The 24,429-nt window shown below is 44.0% G+C and overlaps 1 protein-coding gene across 2 annotated transcripts; it reads left to right on the top strand.

The window, feature by feature from the left end:
• Window positions 1-11: 11 nt before the first annotated feature.
• Rab6 (RAS oncogene family member Rab6) lies at window positions 12-23,184 on the top strand. Of its 2 annotated transcripts, none has more exons than XM_089545745.1 (8): window positions 12-228; window positions 2,412-2,470; window positions 7,670-7,723; window positions 8,924-9,029; window positions 9,886-9,997; window positions 10,669-10,762; window positions 12,126-12,189; window positions 21,217-23,184. In XM_089545745.1, exons 1-8 carry the CDS (start codon window positions 159-161, stop codon window positions 21,282-21,284), a joined length of 627 nt encoding a protein of 208 aa, XP_089401871.1. In that variant the 5' UTR covers window positions 12-158; the 3' UTR covers window positions 21,285-23,184. The 2 variants fall into 2 exon arrangements, with proteins under 2 accessions (XP_089401871.1, XP_089401870.1); XM_089545744.1 differs by lacking the exon at window positions 21,217-23,184 and adding an exon at window positions 18,191-19,059 and having other exon boundaries at window positions 14-228.
• Window positions 23,185-24,429: the final 1,245 nt, after the last annotated feature.

Below are 24,429 nucleotides of genomic sequence, written 5' to 3'. Positions count from 1 at the left end.
AGACACCCTGCAAAGAAGAGGCAAAAAAGTTGCGCAGCGTCTGCCACAGATCCTGGTATTCGACGTGCAAAAAATATCGGTGCGGGGGGGCTCGTGTCCCCAGGATACTTTCTGCGTGCGTCGCCGGTGTGATTTTTTGTTGAAACAAAGGAGTCGTCATGTCCAGTTCGGGGGATTTCGGGAACCCTCTCCGGAAGTTCAAGCTTGTGTTCCTCGGAGAACAGAGCGGTGAGTCGGACTTGTCTCTGCCCCTTCCACGTAGGCCGGTCTGTCGTGGTGCGGGCGTGCCGCGCGGCTCAGTGCAATCATCGCTGAACTGCGCATTCCGCAAGCGCCAGATCCGATCTCGCTTCTTTTCAAGACGGCGATGCTAGCCCTTGCTGCGAGCTTGCTAGCCGTAGAGGCGAACGATATTTGACCTGAGCTGCGCGGTTTCGTTCCATAGCAAAGAACGGTCCCGAAGCTGCAGGTGCTAGGCCTACTGTCAGTTTTCGGCCTCTCATCGATAGTGCATCCGAAGTTTTCTCACTTTGGCCTCGGCTCATGAAATTGGCATTTCCGTAGCTCCTGTCACATAGTACCACTTTTGAAGTGTGCACTTGAGAGCGTGAGCAAAGCGTCACGGATGCCGTATACGTGTGTTCGGCGAGAATGGTACGCTGTGTCCACGCCTCCGCGCGCTCCTGGTTCCCGAGGTTTTTACCGATCGGTCGTCTAACTTGCATGGGAAATTCGATGAACTGTATGACGTCGCTTTTCGCATGAACTAATTCGTCTGTTAGGGGCGCTGTCGCGTGTCCGGAATGCGGTCAGTGCGAACATTTTCGATCGCGCTTTTGTTTAGTTTTCTCCCCGAAAGCGGCGCCTGCCGAACAGGTGCGACCGGACTTCATCGAACATTATCGCAAAAAAAAACTGTTGCTTTGAGCCCAGCCTTGCTCATAAAACAACAGTTCGCGTTTTTTGGGCGTGCTGAAAGGGTGTAAAAGCGAGCGGGTGCGGCGATTGTAATAGTAACGTATTGTGAAACAGGCGACGGCGGCGATAGATTTTACTTTCGTCCCGTCTGTAGACGGCCGGTCGGCCGCGGCGCAGCCGGTTGGCCGCCGGAAAAAAAACGCGTGGGGGTAAGTGACCTCGACAGCGGGCTGAGCTACATAAGAATAAAACTCGCATGCGAGAAAGGTACGGACGAAAGCGACTAACCCAGTTTTTTTTTTTTTTTTCTATCGTGTTCGTGAATGAATGGAGCAACGAGGTCCGTTATGCGCTGCTGTGCGTCGAGCCGGTTTAGAAGCCCGGTTAATGCGCTGTCAGCTGGTTACATTGCCGTCAGAAGTGGCCGTTGCCGCTAACGCGGAAGTTGTTGGCTTGAGGGACGTTGCGCTCGTTGACACCTTGCATGTAAGGTTTCACTTTCAGTGCTCCGGTTAGCGGCGTACCCAGGGCGTACACTGCAGTCCGAGAAGTGGTCCCAGCTCGTTTTTTTTTTTTTTCCCTGGTAGGTTTGAGAACTGGGAAAATGAATCAGGCTGCACTTTTTTTGTCACCCCCACCTCTCGATGACCTCATCGGTGGGCTTCTTGACGCCAGCTATCTTGACCACCGTGATCTTGACCTACCATGAGGCCTTCTTAGGCGTGTCACCTGTGTGCGTCTGCGCGTTTCATCTTGGTTCATCCTAAGAGCATAAAATGGTTTAACTAGCTTTGAATGAAGTGTTGCGCGTATTTTTGCTGTATAGAGAAGCTATTCTGCTTTTTGACAGCTTACTAAATACTGTTTCCAAGATTTTGCTGCACGTTTTTAGTCTTACAGTGCTCTATCATGCTTCAGTGCCATATTCAGATAGGATAAGTGAAGGCAACTTTTCAGTTTTACCCATGAGAGAACAGAAAACATGCCTGAGCTCATAAGTAATGCTTAGCTTACCCATGAACTAATTGAAAGACATCTTGACATGGCCTTTATTTCTCTCTTGCGTTATATGCCCTAACCTTTTCGCGATGCTTATAGGTCAAGGTTATCTGTTTTATGGCGCTTATCTTAGTGAATGGCCTGCGAAAGGCTGCAAAACCACTGATATCATGCCATAAGAAGCCAGAACAGTAGAGTTGTGGCACGCATGTGCTCATGCGTAAATTTTTGTCTACGGTGCTTAAATTTATCAGCACATAGTAGAAACCTGAACGAGTATTAGGGCACATTGTAAAAACCTGAACGAGTATTAGGGCACATTGTAGAAACCTGAACGAGTATTAGAGGGAAGTAACAAGCAAGCGGCTTTGTGGCAAGTTGTCACACAGAGCTTGTGTGTTGTGCTGATGTGGGTGCTTCTAACCTAGTTTTTCCGTTGCCGTAAAACCCCTTGTAGTCAGTTGTAGAAATCTTGTCTTGCTTGTTTGTTTCAGTTGGGAAAACTTCACTCATCACACGTTTCATGTACGACAGCTTTGATAACACATACCAGGTATGTGCCTTCTTGTTCTCATTGTTTTTCGCATTGTGTGCATCTGTTTCATGCAGCCTGAATACACATGTAGTGACAATTTACGTTCCGTACAGTAGCCTCATCTAACGGGAATTGCACTCGCTACGGCTCCTCTTGTAGCCCATGTGCAGGTTTTGTGCGTTAACTCCACATACCATACCAAACCTTTGATGTTGGTGGTTTTTCTTATTGTTTTTCTCAGGGACAAATATCATAGACTGCCACCACCCAAAGTAAAATGTTGTCAGCCTTTTATCACTGGCAGCTTCTAACAGCTGTTAGTCCTTCTGAATGTAGACACTCATAGGTCAGTTTCCACCTCCTGAAAAAGTGTCGTTCCAATCTTCACAACCCCGCCCAGCATCTCTCATGTGAGCGAAAGGTGTTATTAGAAATTGTAGCGTATGGCCTTTAAGGTACACCCACAGTAAGAAGTTAATGTTATGCAATATTAGAGAAAAAAAACTTTTATTATTATTAAATATTATTAAATATTAGAGAAATTTCATATCATGTTTGCATACAGCCAGGAGTATGTATATGCAGCCTAAATCTGGAAATGTGAATAATCTGTACTCTTAAATTTCAAGTACCATCGTGCTCAGTGTGAGGTGCATGCAACATATAAGCTGCAGCCACAGGTCAGTTCTTGACTCTGCCAGTTCAGCGCTGCTGTACCTGTAAATTTCTGCACTTACCGATCGATGTGAGCAATGTGTACTCAGTGTTTGTGCAATGGCTGCTCTGTATAAGGGAACATTTTTTTTTTTTTTTACAATTAGAATCCTCAGCAGGTTCACTCTGGACGCGTTGCTAGTCATACTGAGTGTGATAGTACCTTCCTTGGAAGCCTTGGATTTAATGAAATTGAATTTCTTCTCTAAACTGTCTTGCCATAAACTTTTGATGGCAACTGTACATGGTGCGGCTTTAATTGCCGTAAAGAACCAAGTTAGCCCCTTTATGCTCAGTTAAAATAAATGGTACCAAAATGGCTCTTTGTTTTAATGATGTGAAATGCTTCACAAACACGTTTAAAACAAAAGTATCTGCGAAAACATATTGCAGCAGAGAATGTTTTATTAGGCATCATGTGCTGTGCACTCATGGAACTTCAAAAAAAAAGGGTTGGTTTTGAATAGCACTGCACAAAATACACTATTCATCCATTGATTCGCTCCAAAATACTGAAGGCTACCAACGGTGTGGTAGCACTCAAAACACTGCACTCTGCACAAAGCCCTCTCGGACCACCTACACCAGATCCTCATTTCCTTGCTGAAGTTTTTGCATTTGCTGTCTCTCAAGTCTCGTCACTACCTTCCTTACTTGAAGAATAAAGCTTGAAGTCAACATCTTTGTCGCTCGCACTTTCACCATCAGACAGATAACTCGCGAGAAAATCTCATGCTAACACAATGAGCCTCAACACATAAAAGAACGCCTCCTGCCATCTAGAGTAAAAACTCTCGTTCAGTAAAAATGCGGATGAAAGAACGAGTGCTGCCATCTGTGTTTTAAATGTAAAAACACTATTTGACGAGCACAGCTGATCAAAAGCCATTTAGAAGCAGCAGAACACTCATCGCTAGATGAGCTCTAATGTGAAAAAGTGGCGATCACTCGTGACAAGCTGAGTTCGTCATGAACCTTTAAGGGGACAGTTGGAATCCTTGGGGCTTCAATATTTTTTTAATTTTGAGAAACAGTTGTATTCATGCATTTTTCATTTATTAAATGAACAGTAGTGCACACAAAGTGCATTGTTGAAATTCCATTCATGTAAATGTAGTTCCAGCTTGAGGTGCTCATGTGAATGCTGGCACATACGGTTGTCACCTAAGCTTGTTCAGTCATTGACCATTTTTCGCACGTACAGTAAACCTCGAGAGGCTTTTGACATGCAGATTTCCCTTTTAACTCTCGCATTTTTTATTCGTTGAACGCTGTATAAAAAATTACGTTCAGCAGTCTGCAGCTGCAGCAATAATTTCTTTCCCCGAGGCAAGAGTACGTGAAGTTTGGATTAAATAAAAATGCTTTCGAGCAGATGGTGGAAAGAACAATGAAGTGACAGGCGGCAGCACATTGATTCGATGACAAGCAGGCTTAGTTACGGTCGCCGGTGGGCGTTGATGTGCCGTCTGTTTTGCTGTGTTAAGTTTATCGGTGTACTTTTGTCTCATTGTAGCTTGATTGATGAGGAGGGGCTGTCGACTTTGCTCGAGGCAATGGGGCCTCATCTTTTTTGTTTGTTTATATGGTTGAAAACTATTTCCGTATATAGAAACCTGCTTTTGCCCCTTTGTATAGTTTATTGAAAGTATGTTATTCATTGCTTTGAAATAAATTTAAGCTATATCAGTAGATTACTTTATGCTGTTTCTTTTATTGAACGTACCAATGTGTGGATGCTGAGTATGCCATTCCCACAAACTCGAGCACATTTCATAGGTAGTATTAGTATTTTGTCCTGGGGATTTCATAATGAAGTCTACATTGCAGCAAATACCAAGAGACACTGCGTAAGTGGCAGTGTCTCGGAATGCACTCTGCTGTCATCAGCGAGGGGTTTCGGCAGCAGAATTTTGTAGTGAGCTACACACATTGGGGTCACTTTGAAAAAGCACTTGGCAACTCTATCCCAACCCAGCATGCGGGCGCCCGCTCATAATCATCATGTGACATACTGCACAGTTTTATTAGCTGGTCTTATTGGTTCTCAGTTTTTCAGAGTACAGTAAAACGGGGCGTAAAAAGTACTGGCACCTTGTAGATGTAACAGTGGTACTGACCTGAGTAACCCTTGTAGCAGCACAGGTGTTTTTCTGGGTGTGGTCTCTCACCTGGTGTCAATTGTTACTTCCTGAGTTTTTCTTGTCTACTCATTATAGTGCAGAGCTAAAAAGACACCCACTTGGCATTGCATTTCTAAGCTTTTCTTGTAGTGTTGGGAAGCAGAGCTGGATCAAAGAGCAAATCTTGTGATAGCCTGCGAGATGTTACACCAATTGGTTCGCAGAGTAGTAGCTTCGTCCAACAAAACCTTTCACTCTGTGGAAGGTGTAAGTAGGTGGCTCGCTGGCAGATGTACCGATAAGCCTGGTTCAATTGACGTTCTAAATGCTGTGCAACCCAATCTCTTTGCGCTAATTTTTGTCATCCATCTCATTAGTTTTGCTGTTGCGTGAAGATAAAATACTTATTGGTTGCTGTCAAAACCTACTGAATTATCAAGGAGATGCTTCCAAAGTCCAAAATGCCCAAGGCAAAGAACTGAAGTGTCTTTTCACCTTCCTGCTTCTATTGCTGTGCTAAATGATGCAGCAGCAGCCCTTGTATTTTGCATTCTTGAACTGAGTCTGCATGGTGATCACAACTCAGCATATTTCTGTGTTGTTGTCAACATGGTTAGAGAACTACACCTTTAGGCTTAAGAATACGCGCTGCATTGCACTTTTCTACTGATCTCTGGCATTATATACCTTTTACATGCACTTATTCTTCTCTTAGTAATACATTTTCTGGGAATTCATTTACTCTTGGGAAAGTGGAAATTCACTCGCTCCGAGAGCTCGGCTGCATTTGCGTTCGGAGCTTCAGATTCACGCGCTGTCTGTTCAGGTCTTGCAGTCCTAAAAAGGTTGCCAATGCACACTTCATTGCCATAATGTGCTTCAAGCATTGCGTACAACTCACCTTCTGTGGCCACTCTCGCTGATCTCCCCACAAAAGCACTACTGCAAATATTGCCTCCCATCAGCCAGTGGGGAAGGCACCTGGTGAATGAAGGACGTTTGTAATTGTAGCATCTTTACCATGGCGAATTGAGCTGGATAAACAAATGAGGGGTACAATGACTCAGATTTCTTTTATGCGACAGAAAGACGACACAATAAGACAAGGTAGACAGGACGGAGCGCAACAAGGCCAAACAAAACCGAGATGTCAGGAGGCAACAATCCCTTCCTTATGCAGAATCCGAGAAACCTCGCACGGCACGTAGTCAAGGAAATGTGAGCAACAAGGCTCGAATCTTGGGAAGGATGTGGCGAAACACTCAAAAAAGGGCCCACTGTAGAAGAAAGGTAATCCAGTAATATACGTTGTGGGGCTAGTTGGTCTCGGATTCTGCATAAAGAAGGGATTGGTGCCTCCTGACATCTCGGTTTTGTTTGGCCTTGTTGCGCTCCATCCTGTCTACCTTGTCTTATTGTGTTGTCTTTCTGTGCGCATAAAAGAAATCTGAGTATGAACCAACTAGCCCCACAACGTATATTACTACAATGACTTATTGGCTTTTCACTTCAGGCTGTGCAGTGCATTGCTTTCCTAAAAGCGTTAGCATCAGTGGTCACCAAAGTGTAATTTATCACAAGGAATCATCCCCAAATTGTCACAGAGCAAGATATATCCTAAATTCTTGATTACTTTGTTTGTGGGCATCAAAATTGGCAGGTTTATCACTTAACTTGAAAGTGCTTTTAAATTGCACTACTGAAATAGTTGCGAAATTGTGCCTCTTTTTTTTTGTATTGTGTGTAGGAATACACATGATTATGGCTGTTCAAATGCTATTGAGGCAGTTATTGCAGACTTCGTTTAGCTCTACTGGCAGACTGCAAACATTAAAAAGTGTATAGTCATGAACCTTCGTCTTGTTGATCTTCAGTTTTTAGCTCAATAATCCTCAGTGCTCTTTGTAAGTTTCACTCTTTACATATCGTGGAGATTTCATGTAGTGCTGTTATTTTCCTGTATTATTAGGGTATAGTAAACATGACAGGAAGGGGTTTTCCTACAGCTCTTTATGCGAGCTATTTCAGTTGGAACTATGGAGGGCATAAAAGGCAGTGCTTTTGCGCACCAAAAACAAACATCATTCTGTTCAGAGGTGTGGAGCTTTTCGCTGTTACAGTGTTTTTAACAAATGGTGCATCACTCAGCTTATTTTGGAACAGGTCTTAGAGTATAATTTTCTTTGGCATTGCATTTACAATAAGACAGTCATGACAAAATGAAATTGCAGTGGATCTTGTCATGTCAGAAATTTCTTGACTAGTTATGAATCTTTGGTCACTGTCAACAGTGCCTCTGTGGATCAGTGCCTTTTAGTCATTTCATTTTGTTTTCCTTTTCTTGGCGTCTAAATGTTTACTTTTCTCTCCACTTCAACAGGCCACAATAGGCATAGACTTCTTGTCAAAGACTATGTACCTAGAAGACCGCACTGTAAGTGGAACATTGTTGTATGCCACATTTTTCTTTTTTGTGAAGGAATTTTCACTGCCTTACATGATGCATAAATTCCATTCTAAAGACCTTGCTAAATCCTTAATTTGCCTGTTTATGAGTGTCGTGACGATGTGGTGTGTTTGGGTGATTTGATTTTTGTTTGTTCCACTGGCTGATGCTGACGGATCGAACAATTAATAAATGTTTTGAGTTTTGCCTATCACTAATTTTTTTTTTCTAGTTTATTTGCGTGACTTGCATGAAAAGATGTGGAAGATAAAGGCATAGGAGTTATCCCAGAGCTATATAATATCTTCTACTAGTACATATTGAAAGACTATTCATAATGATATGCATTATATTCATTAATTGCTTTTGGAAACTTATTGCTTTTATAAACAATGTATCTGCCGTCTCACAACACAGACATAAGGTTTTTCTAGGTCCCAAGTCACGGGATAAGTGGCAGTGAGAGAGCCAATGTCTGTGCTACGCAAACTCGAAAAAGAAAAGGGCTACAAAGCTTGCATGAAGTTAATGCATTGTAAGCTGAGAGATGAACGGAATGAGGAAGTAAATTATAAGCTACACCTGCAAAAGCCCATCATGGGAGAACGGAAGTCATGCACTCACCAGAAATGTTTCATTGAAGTATTTTATGCCACCTTCGCATTAGACACACTTACCTTCACATAGTTTTATTCTCGCAAAACTAGAGAAATCTACAGGTGAGCTAGGTAGGAAGCAGTCACCATAAACCACATTTTAGGTTCATGCGCAAAAATCACATCTTCGGTTCATGCACAAAATTAAGAAAGTAAGGAAAAAAATATTTTATGCAGCTTTGTAACAAACACATCCCTTTGCACCCCAGCTTGCTCCAAGGAGATAATTCACTTGTCGAAATTTACTCTTTTAGTTTTCTAAAGAAAGCAGAGATCTTAAGCAAGTTTAAATATCTTAACTTTTATGTCTTACTTACTAGGAAAACACATTAAACCTTGCACTTGGCACAAGATAGCCTTCGTTGTTCATGTGCCATAAAACACAACACTTATTTGCCATCTCTTTTGCTGTGTGTATCATCAGAATGTGCATTGGCAGTGCTATGACGAGTGCTTCTAAGCAGTCTTTTGTGTGAATCGGGGGCCCAGTCGATCACTTAACGCATTTTTCAATCATTTCTCCGTCTTACAGGTTCGTCTACAGCTGTGGGACACAGCAGGTCAAGAACGATTTAGGAGCCTCATTCCAAGTTACATCAGGGATTCTACAGTCGCTGTAGTGGTTTACGACATAACCAGTGAGTTTTTGTGAGGCTTTGCCAATGTACTTCATTCAGGTTAAAATGCTTTGTTGGCTGTCGTGAGGCATTCTTTTCAGCTGAGACTCCTTCTAATGTTTCACCTATGTGTGTTTTGACGACAAAAATAGAATGAATTAGGGTCAGGGGTGGAGGAGCTCTAATCAATTATCCAACATTTGGCTAGAGGACTTACAAGCGAATGGGAGGCCAGCTTTAGCTCCATCCCAAGTGTCTAAAAACATATTAATGGCACCTTTTTACTCTTGAAATATCTCAGCATGAAGGCATAGCAGAAACCAATAAAACTCTGGGCAAAAAGTACGAAAGCTGTCAGGAGTGCGATCAGTGCTACTTCATATTTCACACCTGACTTTTCAGAAACAAGAAAATTTTATTTGCTCTAGATTTGGGATTACCTTAGGAGCCGATTAAAATAAAAGTTACTCACCTTCAACATTTTCAGCATGAGTTATTGCTGATTCTTTTCAGCAACCCAGGCCGTGCTATGCCCTCGAGGAGGAATTGGCAAAAGCGAATGGGTTAATTAGTTGATTAAAAATCAACAGATTCTTTGCTATTCACTTGTTTCTTGTGTTACAACCAGGACCCAAGATTTGATGAGCAAAGAATTCAGTCGGCTATGCTGTGATATACTCGTACAAAATGTGTGCTCTAAATGTGCCCATGCTGTACTGGTGATGACAGGGGATTGAGGTGCAGCTTCAGGGCAGCCTTGTTAATTAATAATGAAAAGCACTTTTATATGCTTTGTGGCGGCAGCAGAGATCACACACTTGCGGCCTGTTAGAAGAAACTTGTGTGTTGACGTTTGATTTCGTCTGCTGCATTTCAGATGCCAACTCATTCCATCAAACATCCAAGTGGATAGATGATGTGCGGACGGAGCGGGGAAACGATGTCATTATCATGCTTGTTGGAAACAAGACTGACCTCTCTGACAAGAGGTGTGTATACTTAGATCATCTCCTTGCATGCATATCTGGGGGAAAGCCAACAAACATGGGGGGTTGTAGCACTTTTTTAGCCGCAGAAAGTCGCTCGTATGTAACAGGGAACCTACAGTTTGGTTCGAAAGTCATTTGTCATTTCCTGTGCTTGTTTAAAATGTCTGCCCTCCTTTATAGTTTTTACTTGTCGTGGTAAGAAAATGGTAGTGTCTAGGTGGATTGTTGTCTCACCAATAGCATGATCAGGGGGAACATTGCAGCAAAGAAAACGGGGAAAGCAAATAAGATGATTTCATGCTTAAGCTGGCTGTTGTTGGTTACGCTCAGCGGCAAAAAGAAAGGAAAGTACAGAACTCAGTTACTGGGTGGAGTGCCACAAACGTCATGTAGAGCTGATGCAGACATGTGGCTTGTAGTACTAGAATGATGATGGGCGAGGAAAAGATTTGGAGTTTTTGAAGAGCCATTTTGTTCTCTTGGCATCCTGGCTTAAAACTAATTCAGTTACTAACTGGATTAGTCTTTTTTCCTCTTTTTTCATTTTATATTGAACTTCATCTCAGTTCACCTGCTGTTTAGCAGTTTGTTTTGGATGATAGATGTGCATGAATGTCCTTTATGTTGTGGCTGTTCTGTGGCCTGATTGGCACAATGCTCTGTGCTTGCAGGCAAGTGACAACAGAGGAGGGTGAGCGGAAGGCAAAAGAGCTCAATGTTATGTTCATAGAGACCAGTGCAAAGTCCGGCTACAATGTCAAACAGGTGGGCTTGCTTTATACGTTATCAGTGCTTAGGTGTTCAGATTTTATATGGTGGGGAGGCTGTCTAGCAAATGCATATCATTTCAGTCACTAATGTGGTAACAGCCTTTCTTTTTGTAATATTTGTTCCAGTTGTTTCTGTTAACCTCATGTTGGTCATTGCATATTATTGCTCGTAATGTGTCTACAAGTTCTGTGCTGCTTTTTTTTGTACTTCTGTATGACGAATACCCCTGTCACATTAGTGCCTTAAACACCTTTGTCTTTTTGTTAAAGATGCATTATGCAGAGCTACATAGTGTGTTTCGCACCTTTTTAGTGATTATTAGTGGTTATGGTGCTAGGCTGCTGATCCGAAAGACATGGGTTCAGTCCCGGCTATGGCGGTCGTATTTCGATGCTGGAGGCCCGTGTACTATGCAATGTCAGTGCAGGTTAAAGAACTCCAGGTGGTCGGAATTTTTCCATCATCTGTTCGTTGCCACACCTGTCACACCTGGACGCAGCCTTTCTTCGAGAGCCCGTTTGAATTCGGTGCGACACTCGTGGTGTTCGAATTAGAAACCGGTTTTGACCCTTTGATTCAGTGGAGGCCTTTGCTTTTCTGAAAAGGCCTATAAGAGGCGCGATGTAACAGGGGTATAACTGGGGCATTGTTTTTTTTTTTTTTTTAAGTTGGCTTCATATTGCAGTGCAAATGTCGTACTAGAAAGTTGTTCAGCTTTGTTGTTCAGCTTTGTTTTGAACCTTGTGGAGCTAGTCCATTAACAGTGTTTTCTGTGTTGGGAATTTTAACGCAGTTATATATTGGAACTGCTCACATAGTGTTTTATAGTGTTGCTATCTGACTCTGTTTTGTAATTCTTCATGATTAGTGGGTGATGTGCACTAAAGCCAGACTGCGTTAAGTCAATTTTGCACTTTTTTCAGCTTAATTCAGAGCAGACTGTCAAGCTTTTTGGCAGGCTTTTCACTTTAGTAAAGCTGCAACTTTAATTTTTTTCTTTTTAATCACCATAGTAGGACACAACTTAAGGACAAAGTGGCAAATAGCTTCTCCAACCAGTAGTGTCGCTCTATTGGCATGACATTGTGGTCAGTTGCCTTGCACTACCTCACATTCATAGCTATGGCAGGTGAAAGGCAGTTGACCACAGTGTCATGACTACAGGTTGATACTATCGGTTGGAGGGTCTGTTTCGAGAACCCTTTGCTGCTTCATTCCCGAGTTGTCCGACTCTACAAACGTAGCATTGCTTCCTGTACTCCCATTTTCTGTGATTAGCACAGTTCACTATGTAGCGAATGCACTGGGTGCCATGGTCTCTAAATTAGTCTGGTTGTGTTCCACGCGTGTCGCACAGCTCTTCAGACGTGTGGCTGCTGCTCTACCAGGAATGGAAAACACGGAACGAACGAAAGAAGACAGTATCCTTTTGAAGTGCTCTTTCTTTCCTTTTCCTTTCATCTTTGTTTCTGAGGGCTGCTGTGCACTGGTGCTTGTAGTGCACTTCTCTTTTCCCCCTCTCCTCTGTGACCCTTCTTGGCCTCCTGTTTTTTACTACAGGATAGAGGAATACTGGGGAAGCATTCCATTGCATTTCTGCTCCTTTGTTTGCAGTTCGAATCTCTCCCGGGATGCTTGCCGACATTTTGATTTATCGAAAGCTTGTCGTCGTGCCTGCATTTTTTTTTTGTTTAAGCTTGCCTTTTGGCCCATGTATTGTCAAACATATTTCTTTTGGTGACACTGGTGACCTCTGTCTGTGTGTTACTTGTTGTCAGGAGAGGCTGCTGCTGTTCAGTGGGTGACCTTATTTCAAAGCCACAGTGCGGCCAGCGTAGTGTCACATTTCCAGCTGTGCAGCATTGAGCAGCTGCGTGATGGTTCGACAGTTATTTTCCGAGCTCAGTGTTGTGTGTGACGCAGAAAGTTCAGCACAAGTGCATCTGGTTTGGCTAATACTAGGTCTTGAAACGGTGTGCTCAAAGGCTTACCATGGTTCAGTGTGTGTTGGTTGGCAAGTTTTTGCATTTGTTATTTTGTGTGTCGACAAGGTAGCATTCTTTGTTTTGATTCTGCAGTCATTTCTTATGTCCTGATGAGGCTAGTACTGCAGTGTCTTAATTAGGCTGCAACCGCAACAGATAAAAGGAGCAGCCTTGGTGAGCAGGGTTCTCCAGTGCCTGCTGACATTCTACGGGGACTACTACTTGCGAAGAAAAGGGCGCAGGTGGTAATAGATGGAACATACTCTTGCTTTGGCTCCAACGAAAGCATTATTCGCTCCCACATTTTGTAGTCTGCTGCATTTTGTTACAAATGAAGGCAGGTCTGCCACACTCTTCACTGACATGACAGAGAAGTCCTTGTTACATGACATGCACAATACACGTCCCTCCTTCAGGAAGTCGCCAGCAGCCAGCTGCTGACACAGAAAGTTACATGTAAGATGCTGCCACGTTATGGGTCTTCACTCGTCATCTTTTCCTTAATCTGCTGTAAAAATGTTCAGGGTCATGGGTTTTATGAAGGGGGGATTTCTTTTTGTCAACTGCTGAGTTCTTGCTAAACTGGCTTTGCAAGAGTGGGATTCAGTGTGGCAGATGTGGCAGGTCGCTTAGTTCTCTCTTCGTTCAAGCGTTTTTGGAGCTGCAAAGGCACTGGCTTATGCACCTAGGTGCATGAGCCACGTATTCACCTTTTCAGTGTTGGCTTGAAGCTTGCAGACCTCTGGGAAGAGTACACAACTAAACTGCCTGCCCACATCTGCTTAGCGAAATTTAGTGGCTTCAGTATATTTTCCAACTGCTAATTCAGCTGAATCCACGAAATCTTGTGCTAGCAAAATGTAACCACATACCGTATAAACTCGTGTAAGCACCACACTTTTTTTTTTTTTTTCTTTTAGTTCGGGCGTGGATTTTGTAGGTGCAGCCCGTAGACAAGTTCAGAAAACCTGAAAACTATTTTTTTCTCAATTGTCCAGTCCAAAACAGGGAATGCGGCCCATACACAAGGTTACACGCTATATATGTCCTCCAGTGTTCTCTTGTGGCAGAATAGGTGGGCATAGTTCTGTTATTACAACCGATGACTTCTCTTGGGTGCTCATTGTATACATATTCACGACACTACCATGATGTCCAGTACTGTTGAATTATATCTGGCTTGTAAGATTAGTTTCAGATCTCGCTTACAAGTGACTCATAACACCCTTTTCTTTCTTTTTTTTTCTTTTTGTTCATTAGAGCAAAATAAACCAACAGAACTTCTCATCTTGCGCATTTAGCTATATGCATGCCCTTTGTTCAGTTCTTATTATATAACAGAAATGTGGCGTCCTTCCAATGGGTGCCGACTTGCATGGTGTCAAGCGGAGTGCACATTCGTTTTCGTTCACATTGAAGTGGCACTGGATGTTGTAAATCTGATGTGTTTGTGGTCTTGTGCTCTTTTTGTCATTCCGCGATTTTTATGAACAGGAAATCTTGGGTGGTTATCAAGCTCAATATGAAACCAGACTTAACTTATGGGTACAGTAAAGCCTCAGCAATTCACTATAGTCGGATAAGTTGTAGAACTTTAAGGTCAGGTAATTTGTAATTTGAGTTTTACTGCACAATTCAAGTTGACAGCTTAAATCGGCTCACTTAATCGAAGATCTAATGTGCTGTGCGGGAATGCCTGGGTTTGCCGCAAGACTTGGAAATGGTCTGAATTCAACTGATAGGACAGAATCACTACACTTATAATCACTGTGCAGGCCTGCATTAAGCAGCACGCATACTTTGTGCAGACAGTGGAAATACTCTACATAGCACACGGCATGGTGACGTCATGGCACTCAGGTGGTGTCAGGCACACTCAGTATGTGCTGGCGCCGACGTACAGCACAGTCCCTATTTCGTGCGTACTGCATTAAATTCCTCATTACAAAGTGCACCACGGCTGCCCAGATTACCTGGGTACATCGCACAATCTCACTTCTCATCATTCCTTTTCAATGAAAAGCAGTTTCTTTAGTAAATCTTCTTGCCTATGCTCCTTAGAGCTGCATCACTAACCTGGGAACATATCTGTATAAAAGCATCAGCAAAGAGCTTTGCCAATACTGAATTACATCAAGGGATGATTTGCACAACCTTGTCTGGGGATGTCGACACCAGCACGAACAAAATTCTAGTGACCAGCAATGACACAGTGACCACGAGTCCGAACAAGCTCCCGCTCATCTTTGAGCGCTGATTGTTTTGCACTTGCCTTATTTATGTGGGAGATTTTTGTTGCATGAAAAGCACCGTGTAACCTGGCAGCTGCCATTCATTTGAGGGGCAGTTTAAACTGCTTGTGTAGCATGTATTGCCAGGCATCTAGAATGAGGCTGCACATGTTTCTTTTTGCGAAACCTGTAAAATTCAGTGCATAGATTATTTACTGCAGAGTTGCCATTATCAACAGTTAATTTCAATAGACAATAAAAGCACTTACCAACAGAACTGGGATTTAATTGTAATGCAATACAAATACCAAAATTGGTCAAGTGAGCTAATTGTTGTAGGGGGTAGTGGGGTTTCAGCACCCTATTGTGTTTCCCCTGAAAATGCTCGTATACACACTTAGCTTCATTCAAGGCCTCTACCATTGTACTAATACGTATCGGTCAAATGCAAGCTTCTGTTTGTTTTTCATTTTTGTGTTGTTATTGGTGCCTGGTTGGTGGTTGCTTGCCTGAAGGAGAAGCTGTAGATGCTAGAGCATGCCTTGAGATGAGCACATCCTTCCGAATCCATGGCAGGAGCAAACGTGCGGCATTTAGCTTCCTATCTTGGTGCTGTATTAACAGTGCTTTGCTATATATTAATTGAGCTCATCCACCTTTTGTGGAGCGCGAAGGGCTACTCCCAGTGACCTTGATGCGGCCCAAGCCTCCTTGAAGGGGCCCTAAGGCACTGTTCGTGGAGGAGTTTCGTCCTACGTTGGTGTCCCAAGGCACTCTTCAAAGAACGTCTTGAGAGGAATCTTTATGATAACGATATTGAGCAGCTTGGCATGCTGTGCGACATTCCTCTCAATGCTTGCTCTGACTGTGCTGCACCTAAGCCTCTCTGCAGGTCCTTGGGGGGTGCTCGAGCCCAAGTTGCAAGTTCCTTTTGTTGCCACCACCAACTTTCCACTCCCATCTGTGGCAGTTTCGCGTGCTTTCGTGTCTGGCAGCGTTCAGTCTTCCATGAAATTCTCCGTGCAACCAATGCAGTGTGGTCTCTCACTGCTGATTTCATTGTGTTCTGAATGATAGCATCATCAGCAGCTGAGTTTATGTATGGTGCTGCCAGAGAGGAGGGTACATGCAGACCTGCGTTGGAATCTTTGGGGCTTCCCTGCAACCCACTAACTGATACCATTTACCTGAGATCATCACAACCAGTTGGCACCGCATTTTGCAATCTAAAGGGGCCCTTGATAGATTATTTCTTTCTAGCGACAAAGACGCTGTTCTCACTGAAAATAGAGCGTTTGTAAGCTAGGAAGGGCAAAAAAAATGAAAATCAAATGTTGCCATTGGCAGTTCTCACAAGCAAATTGCAATGGTAATGGCTATTTTTTTAGTGCACGGATCTCAAAGACTGGGTTACGCTGCCATTCACTCATGGAGTCCTTTTCAGAATTACGTCTCAGTTTGAATCGGGTAGGGAAGGGGTAAGATGTTCCAATTTGAAATCCAATTTTTTTCTGCAAAAAATTCACGATTTGTTGCCAAACGCATTAGCTAGCCACGAACAGGCGAATTATATTCGCTGAGAACGAAAATTGGATGGAGCTGACCTCAGTGTAACGATAATGTAGAATGGCGCCCTTACTTCAGTGGTTTAGATTTTTCTTTTTGCCTTCGTCTTTTGCGTTGTTGTGGTGTCTGATTGCAAGCTAGGACAGAGCAATGGGTTGCACGGTGTGCATGTTCTGTCATTGTCTCAATGTTGCATTGCCACCTCACTATGCTCCAGCGTGCCCCTAGCTCAGTAACACCCATCCTCGTCTTTAAATGTGAGCACTTTTCCCTGCACGTGTACAGGACCTGCAGGAACGGTGGGCCGCAGTAAGTTATAAACGCCCTTGCAGCCGAGGTGTGTGCAGTCCATAATTGAATGGTGCGCTCGGCACTTGTTTGTTTTATCTGTTTTATCAGCACATTGCGCATCTCCATTCCAGGCTGCAAACAGAAACAAAATGCTTTGTTTCTTTCACTGCACCTGTGCTTTGCAAGTTTCTTTTTTTTTTTTTCCCCAGCTGACTCTGCTCACACACATTGAGGCAGGTTCTAGGCACTGATGAATTTCATCACCAACCTAGCACTTTGCAATTTTCACTGCTTATTCAAGGTCTGTCAGTGTAAAGTTATCTGGCTGTCTTCTGGTACTGTGGCACTTTTTTTTTTTTTGTTTGTGTGGTTACCGGTAGATGGCTCAGCGTTTTTCTATGCTGTCCTTTATTTTTCTTCCTTTCTTTCTTCTTTCACAGAGTGTCTGGATGCTGTGCAACATGCATGCATTTTCCTTGTTTTTTTCCTTTGTGGCCACTTGTTCTCATGTCTGCCCTTTCCTGGTTGTTGCGACTGCTTCTAGGGGTGTGCGATTGTTAGCCGTTTTCCAGACTTGGGTTTCATTGCGCCCTCTTTAAGGCAAGTCTCATGTTAAAGCAAATGATGCATGTTGATTGAAATGCTGTACATACTGACAGTAATGTGCAAGGATGTCGTGCATATGTATGCTACGATATCCAACTTTCGCTGAATGATTGTGCTATGTATAGCTACCACTACCTCGTTGCACTGCTAGCCAAGGGCGTCCGCAAAACTTTTTGCAGGGGGTGGCGATGGGGTAGGCGGTAGGTTAACATGAAAGAGGCACTATTAGTGGTCTAAACTGCCAACATGAAACAAAAATTAGAAACAGCAAATTAGTGCTAGGCATGGAGAACATACATTGGGTTTTATCAATGAACAAAGAATTAATCTTGATAAGCAAAATGCTAAAAGTTAGTATCACCTAAGCTTGCTAATCAAGCTGTGTAGTTGTTTTCTGCTAGTGCATAAAAAAATATCCAAAAATCAAAAAAGGGGGGGGGGGCATTCCCTGCCTCCCCCTTCGGACGCCCATGCCGCTGGCTGACACTTATGCAGGCAGGTCAGCTTGCAATAAATCCAGTTGCAGTGGTGAGTTGAGTAGCGGCGTAAGCGTTGGCGTCGTTCCTGAATCGCACATCCCTAGATGTAGCGGCAGCCCTGTCTGCATGCAGCATGATATGCATCTCTCTTGTCTTTTTTTGTTCTTTTTCTTCATTTGCTTATTTTGGTTTGTCAAGTTTGTTTTTCGTTGGTCTCCTTGACTCAGAGCCCCCTCTCCCTTGCCTCCCCTTCACCACTGCCAGTTGTGGACGTCGATCTCAAAGACGGCCCCACGGAAACGCCACGACCCGAAGGCGGTTGCGCCTGCTAGGGCTGTGCAGCAGAGGAGAGAGAGAGAGGAAAAAGAGAGAAAAAGGGGAAAAAAGCGAAGGCGGCCACATCACCACACCTGCTGCTCTGCCTGCGCCGCACCTACCTACCCGTCCACCGTCAGCACCACAGCTTAATACATGTACATGCGTACACACACACGACACACACGCAGTTTATCTCAGGCTCACACACACACACAAAGGCTGGAGGCACATGCGTACAATCGACGTCCGACCTGTGGGATTGTTGCGTGCTGCCAGGCGCACGGAACGAAGGGATGACCGAAATGCCAGAAACGTAAAAGCAGGGGGTACAAGTTCCACTGCCACTGCATCGAATCGCATAGTGCATTCTTTCTTCTTTTTTTCTCGCCCCTGCCATGTCGGCAAGTTGACTGTAACTTGTGCCCTCGGATCTTTGTGACGATCCACTACAAGTCTCTGTAAAGTGTTGCGCACTGACCGCGAACTTGAAAGGCCGGCATTTGTTTTAGAAAGGTGGGCTGCTGCGAGGCGGGGGGGGGCTGCTTTGTAATTGTTAGCTGGTTGGGCGCGCTTCTCTTCTAAAATCTGTTGACTCCTTTATTTAATAAGCCTTTCTTGGCTCTGCTCAAGCAAGAGCAGCCGTCCTTCATTGTATCTGATTTTTTTTTTTTTTTCATTCTAACAGACATTTGCGCCCTTGGGATGCATTGTTCTCTGCAAGTTTGTCTTCATTGATCTGCATTGTCTTGTCATTCTGTGTTTTTTCTTTGTTCTTGTTTTGTAGAATATAAACCTTTTTTGTACTTTTCCTGGCACTGTTGTTTGCGCAGATTTTCTCTCACTTGAATTGTTTTGCGAAACCCAGCCATTCCTTTTACTTTTTTTATATATTTGTAAGCTTTTGCTACTGAATTCGGAACGTAATGTTCGCATTTTTTGTAACTTGTAGGCTTTAGACAATGTTGATAACATGTTTTGGGGTATCTAGGACACATTCAGATCTGAATACATTTAGCAAAGCAAGGCGTATTTGACGATAGTATAGTATAGCACCTCAGACTAACGATATCACATCAGGCTAATGGTGTGCACCTTGCCACATTTCTGGACCACTTGTCACACGTTACGCCTCTCGACCTTAATTTTTGTGTTTGCTAATCATTTGAACAGTTTAATGCTGAAGAAATAGCTGCGCTCAAAGAAGATATGACAACTCTTGATAACGTCCACTAGAGCATGCCATTTCACTCAACCAGGTGCATCACAGATGCTCTTTAATGCTCATTCCACTCTGGTTTCTGGCTGCTCCTTGTGGAAGTTTTTGCTCTGCCTTTTCTAGCGCATGTAACTTCTTGCTGTTCAGCAGCTTGTTCGAGTGAGGCAATTTTTTTCTTCGTTTAATTTTGATAACATCTGTAGCTTTGTCAAGCTTGGCTTACTTGCTGCATGGCTGCGTGAACATTGCAGGAGTAGGCAAGATGCCTTTTTTCGTTCCTTAGGACAGGCATGGCAGGACCGTAGCGGATACTGCTTGCCACTGCATCTACTCAATGCTTTGGGTCTCCAGCAGTCGAGGGAACTTGGAGGTCAAAGTTAAAAGGAGTATAAACACCAAATTTTCGTTGCTTGCTCGTTTTCTTCTTTCATAGAATGCGTTGGGCATTAGTATACATAGATCACCTTGTGATATTCCCTTACAAATGCTAATGTATAGTTTAATTTCTTCTTAGTGCTGTTTCAGTTCTAGCAACCGAACGATTGCTGTGACGTGCAAGTTGTGTTTAGGCCACGTGAAGCATGAAAAAAAAATCTGAAGTATAGACCTTTTCAAAAAGGGCTCCCTGGGCGCTGCCATATTGTTCCATGGACTGCAGTGGGCACCTCCCGCTAGCACGGTGGAAGCGGCGAAACGCCTCCTCTCTGGACTGCTAGAAACCGGTTCCGCCGCCGGAAACAACATGGCAGCGCCCAGGTTGGAAAGGTGTATAATCGCTGATACGTAGTCTTAATTCACTGCAACGCTAAAGCCAGCGTGCTTCAGGAGCTGGAATGACAACATACGATGTATGAGTAGTTGTATTGCAGTTTTTTTCATGCCTCGCCTGACTTGCGTGCTTTACACGTCTGACATCGCTCAGTTGGTGAAACCTAAACAGCACAAGAGGAAATAGGCAATTAGTCAAAGCAGTCGTAGGTATTGATCCATTACAGAGAAGAAAACATGCAATTAAAATCACTTGTTAGTATTCCTTTAAAGATTGTCATAGGGTGCAGAAATGGCAATTGGCGCATGTAGAGGAAGCACTTGCCTCAAGGCAGTGTAGGGAGTGCTAGTCACAGTTAGCATGCATTTAAATCTTATCCAGTCTTGGTTCTGTTATTGACAAGCCAAGTGAATAGGAAAGCAGTTGCTTCTCTTTGCAGTAGGTTGCAACCTTGTGTTGCCAGATGGCACATTGGAGAACTAACGGAACCACCGTCACTTTATTAAGGACTCTGTAAAGTGGCCCGGTCTTCCTCCTTGGTGCTTAGTATTGAAACACGGTTTGGCAGGTACACCTAAGTATGTGACTGCAAACAAGCAGGAGCTTGCATTGTGCCTTAATTTGTTCGGCAAGGCAGGTATTTTTTAAAGTAAACCTGCTGGTCTTGATCAAGAGCTAGCTGAGGGCATTTGCTTGCACTTTGATAGATGATTATGTAGTGTTTACAAGCAGGCCACGAGGCCCCATTCCAAGGCTCTTGCTGCCTCGCATATGTGCTCGAGGCGGCACTGTGTTTTAGCCTAGTACTTGAAATAAGCAGGGGAGCCTTGTTAGTGTGGTCAACCAGTGTTAAATTGGGAGAATAATGCTGGCAGCATACTCTCGCCACTTCCCTTCCGCATGCAGAAAAATGCAGCGAGTGCATGCATGCGGTATGTGTGCGTGTGTGGTAGTAGCCTTGACTCGCCATCCCTTCACCACTACCAGCTGTTCCACTGAAGCCCCAGGAACCACCCAAGGTGATGAAGGATGAAGAAGGCAGCTGCATCTGCTAGAGAAACTAGGCGCCAACTCAAGCTGCAACCGCGACTGTTGCTTTTTCACACCCCCGTCGCTCCCTCTGCTGCAGTTGCTGCTGCTGGCGTTGCCGCTTTTGCTGCACACGCGGACAGCTTTATTCCTTAGAACAAGACTGCGGCAGACTACATGACACGAGAGAAAAGAGTTGTTAAGAGAAGTGGAATGGGTGCTGAGCTGCTGTTGGCTTGTGAAGTTAGCAGACCAAGCAGTTTAAGGTGGGGTGTGAGCTTGTGCTCCTGAGAGTGAAAGGCTTTTTTTTTTTTTTGTACCTTGTTAAATGCAGAAGTGCCGAGCAGTGTTAGCCACTGTCTTTGTGGGTCGTGCGTGTTTGGCAGTGTCTTCATGCTTCAGCTATTCACCTATGTTGCAGAACCGTTGTAAAGGTAGTCCAAGGAGAGCATCCTTACGTTTAGACCTGCACAAGCCTGCATTGTTCGTACATCAGTGTGTGCAGTAAAGTCTCATTATATAAGTCACATTGTGAATAGGGAGGCTGAGAGCTGCACTGCGAATAATTGTGGCAAACCAAAGCTAATTGCAGATCATGCGGCAAGGCATAAAGTGAGATGAAAATGGGGAAAAAAAGAGCACGGAAGAAGCATCAGGCTAGAGTAGGTGACATTTCTGGAGGTCAAATGGTTTGTGCTTTCACCACCTCTGCCGTTCAAGCTGAATGTGCACAGTGGCAGCGGCGGTTGAACACTTGCACATTCTTCTCGTCTTTCAAGCATTGCTTTTGTCTGTTAGTGATTTGGGGGCTGAGGGCTTGTTTCTGAGTGCATTTAATGCTCCTGCCCATGGATGTGGTTCCATGGTTGACTAACTGACCTCATGGGTGTCGCACTGTCTTGTGACACTACACTTCGGTACTCCTAGCTTAACTCCAGCCGATAGCTGGTTCTCTTGCATGGTCTGTGAAATCCTGCCACCCTGTGTACATTCCTCGCAATAAGTTTTTTTTCCCTTCCCTTTCTGAACAGATATGGTAGTTACTGTGGTGGGCACGTGCTATCTTCAAAATGCTGCAGCGGTTATGTCCGGCCTCTGTTGTGAACAATGCAAGCCCTAGCTCTGTGCAGGACTGGGACTCCTTTCTAGTCTGAGGTTTTTATCGAGTCTGAAAGATTGCATGTTTATAAACACGGTATGGGAGTGTACGAGAAACGGTCAACAATCAGTGTGATGAAGCCGTTGCTACAGGCAGCTTCTTTTTTTTTTTTTTTGAGAATTCCTTTGCTTATTCACTTCTTTGTAGCTGTTCTTGTTGGAAGCAACCACAGCTTGTAGTGCTCGTGATCACATTTACAAGGGAGCAACTGCAACATGGGGCACTACCACTGCTCTTCACATGTCCGCTGACTATGACACCAGCTGGGGCATTTCAAGCTCTTGGTAGGATCTGTGAGCCCAAAGACAGTTAGCAGCAAGTCTCATTTGAAGACATGGATTTGTACAAGGCAACAGCTGTTTGCTGGAACAGCCTTTGTTTCATGAAACAGATTTAGCCCCAGTTTCGTAGATGTTGCTGCTTCTAACAAAGGTTATCTTTCTCCTCATACTCAATGGCCAGTGCAGAGGCCTATTTTAGTCGCCGATATGGTTGCTTTCTATAGGGTTATTTTTTATTATTGTAGAGCATAATATTTATTCAAATATTCTCTTTATCGCTATTTTTTGTTCTGTGTGTGTACTACTTGGAATGCTAAGCACATCCGAGAACAAAACTCTTTTCACTGTGAGGTGATGCAGCTTTGAGCACATGCAAAAAAAAAAAGGCTGCAAATGGTGCAAGGCTACTTACAGTGGTTCTGACGAACCCTGTGTGACAAGAAAGGTTTTTCCAATAAAGTTGGCCACAAAGGCTTTGCAGAGCAACTCGTTGAGATTGCAGTGAACCCAGCATGCTTGCATCTCCAAGCACACTTGAGGCACTAAGGTGAGTTCACTCCTGAAGTGGCTTATGCTGCAGTGGTCAACACGAGGGGGTCATGAAACAGATTGCTCACTGATTGCTCGATCATTGCAGGTAAAATATTTGTGCCATCATGTCTTAGTGCCATTGCATATGTTGAAGTTCTTTGAACACTGCACTTTCAATTTATCATAAACAGGCAATACTTTCATGCTATTTCATGCATGCATGCAGCTAGGCTTGTGTCACTCTCCGACCTGTTGAAGGTTTCGCGAGTAAATCAGCCCAGCACAACACTGACTCTGCATGCGAACCTTGATACTGTAAAATCTCGTTAACTCGATATCCACGAATTGCGATCTCCCGGCTCAGACCCGTGAATTCGGGCGGTATGTAGGTCCCGCATCGGTAAATTCGAACGGGCTAATTAAGTGACCGCGTCCAGGTATGACTGGAGCGGCACAAAATCGTCGAAATCGCCCTACTGAAAACGTGAGTTCCATGCTGCAGAGTCCGCCGCGCACCAAGGACGCGCGCGACGGCGGGCATGCACGGACAACCCAGTTAAGGGCAGTCCGACCGCATAGTTTCGGTTTCGCTTTTCTGAGCTTTGCATTAGCAAACAAAACTAGCCGAGTACCATTTCGGACGCTGATTGGCACGTCGCCAGTTTTCTCTTCCCCTGTTTTTTTTTAAAGCGAAGGCTTTATTGGCCTAGTATAGCTAACGGGCAGCCACGAGACATCTTCCTTCACTCCATGGTTTACTCCCTTCTTTATGCCTTCCCTTACGGCGCGGCTCGGGTGTCCACCAAGATGTAACAGTTACTGCGCCATTTCCTTTCCTCAAAAACCAAACAAAAATAGGCAGCCGGCGTTCATTAGCATTGACAACGTTGGTGGGTCCGTTAATTTTGACGAAAGGAAAGGAGCACAACTGGCTCCCTGGGTCAGTGGACACCTCAATCTCGCTTTCATGTATGTGGCGTTAGTGTCCACTTGCAAAATCCTGCTTTCGTTCAATATTCAGGCGAAAGCCTTTTACGGCTCATGCCTCGCCAGCGTGTCCGTCCGTGTGTCCGCGGCACCTGTCAATCAGCATGATAGAATGGTTAATGGATACTTGAAAAGTCAGTAATGACAGTTAATGGTGTAGTAGTCGATGTATGAACAGTAGTTAATAATAATTAGTTAATGGTACTCAGTAAA

The sequence above is a fragment of the Amblyomma mixtum genome, chromosome 5 (assembly GCF_055824585.1).
Source record: "Amblyomma mixtum isolate Tamu chromosome 5, ASM5582458v1, whole genome shotgun sequence".
NCBI classification, from domain to species: Eukaryota; Metazoa; Arthropoda; class Arachnida; order Ixodida; family Ixodidae; genus Amblyomma; species Amblyomma mixtum.
This window is presented reverse-complemented; position numbering and strand designations above follow the sequence as displayed.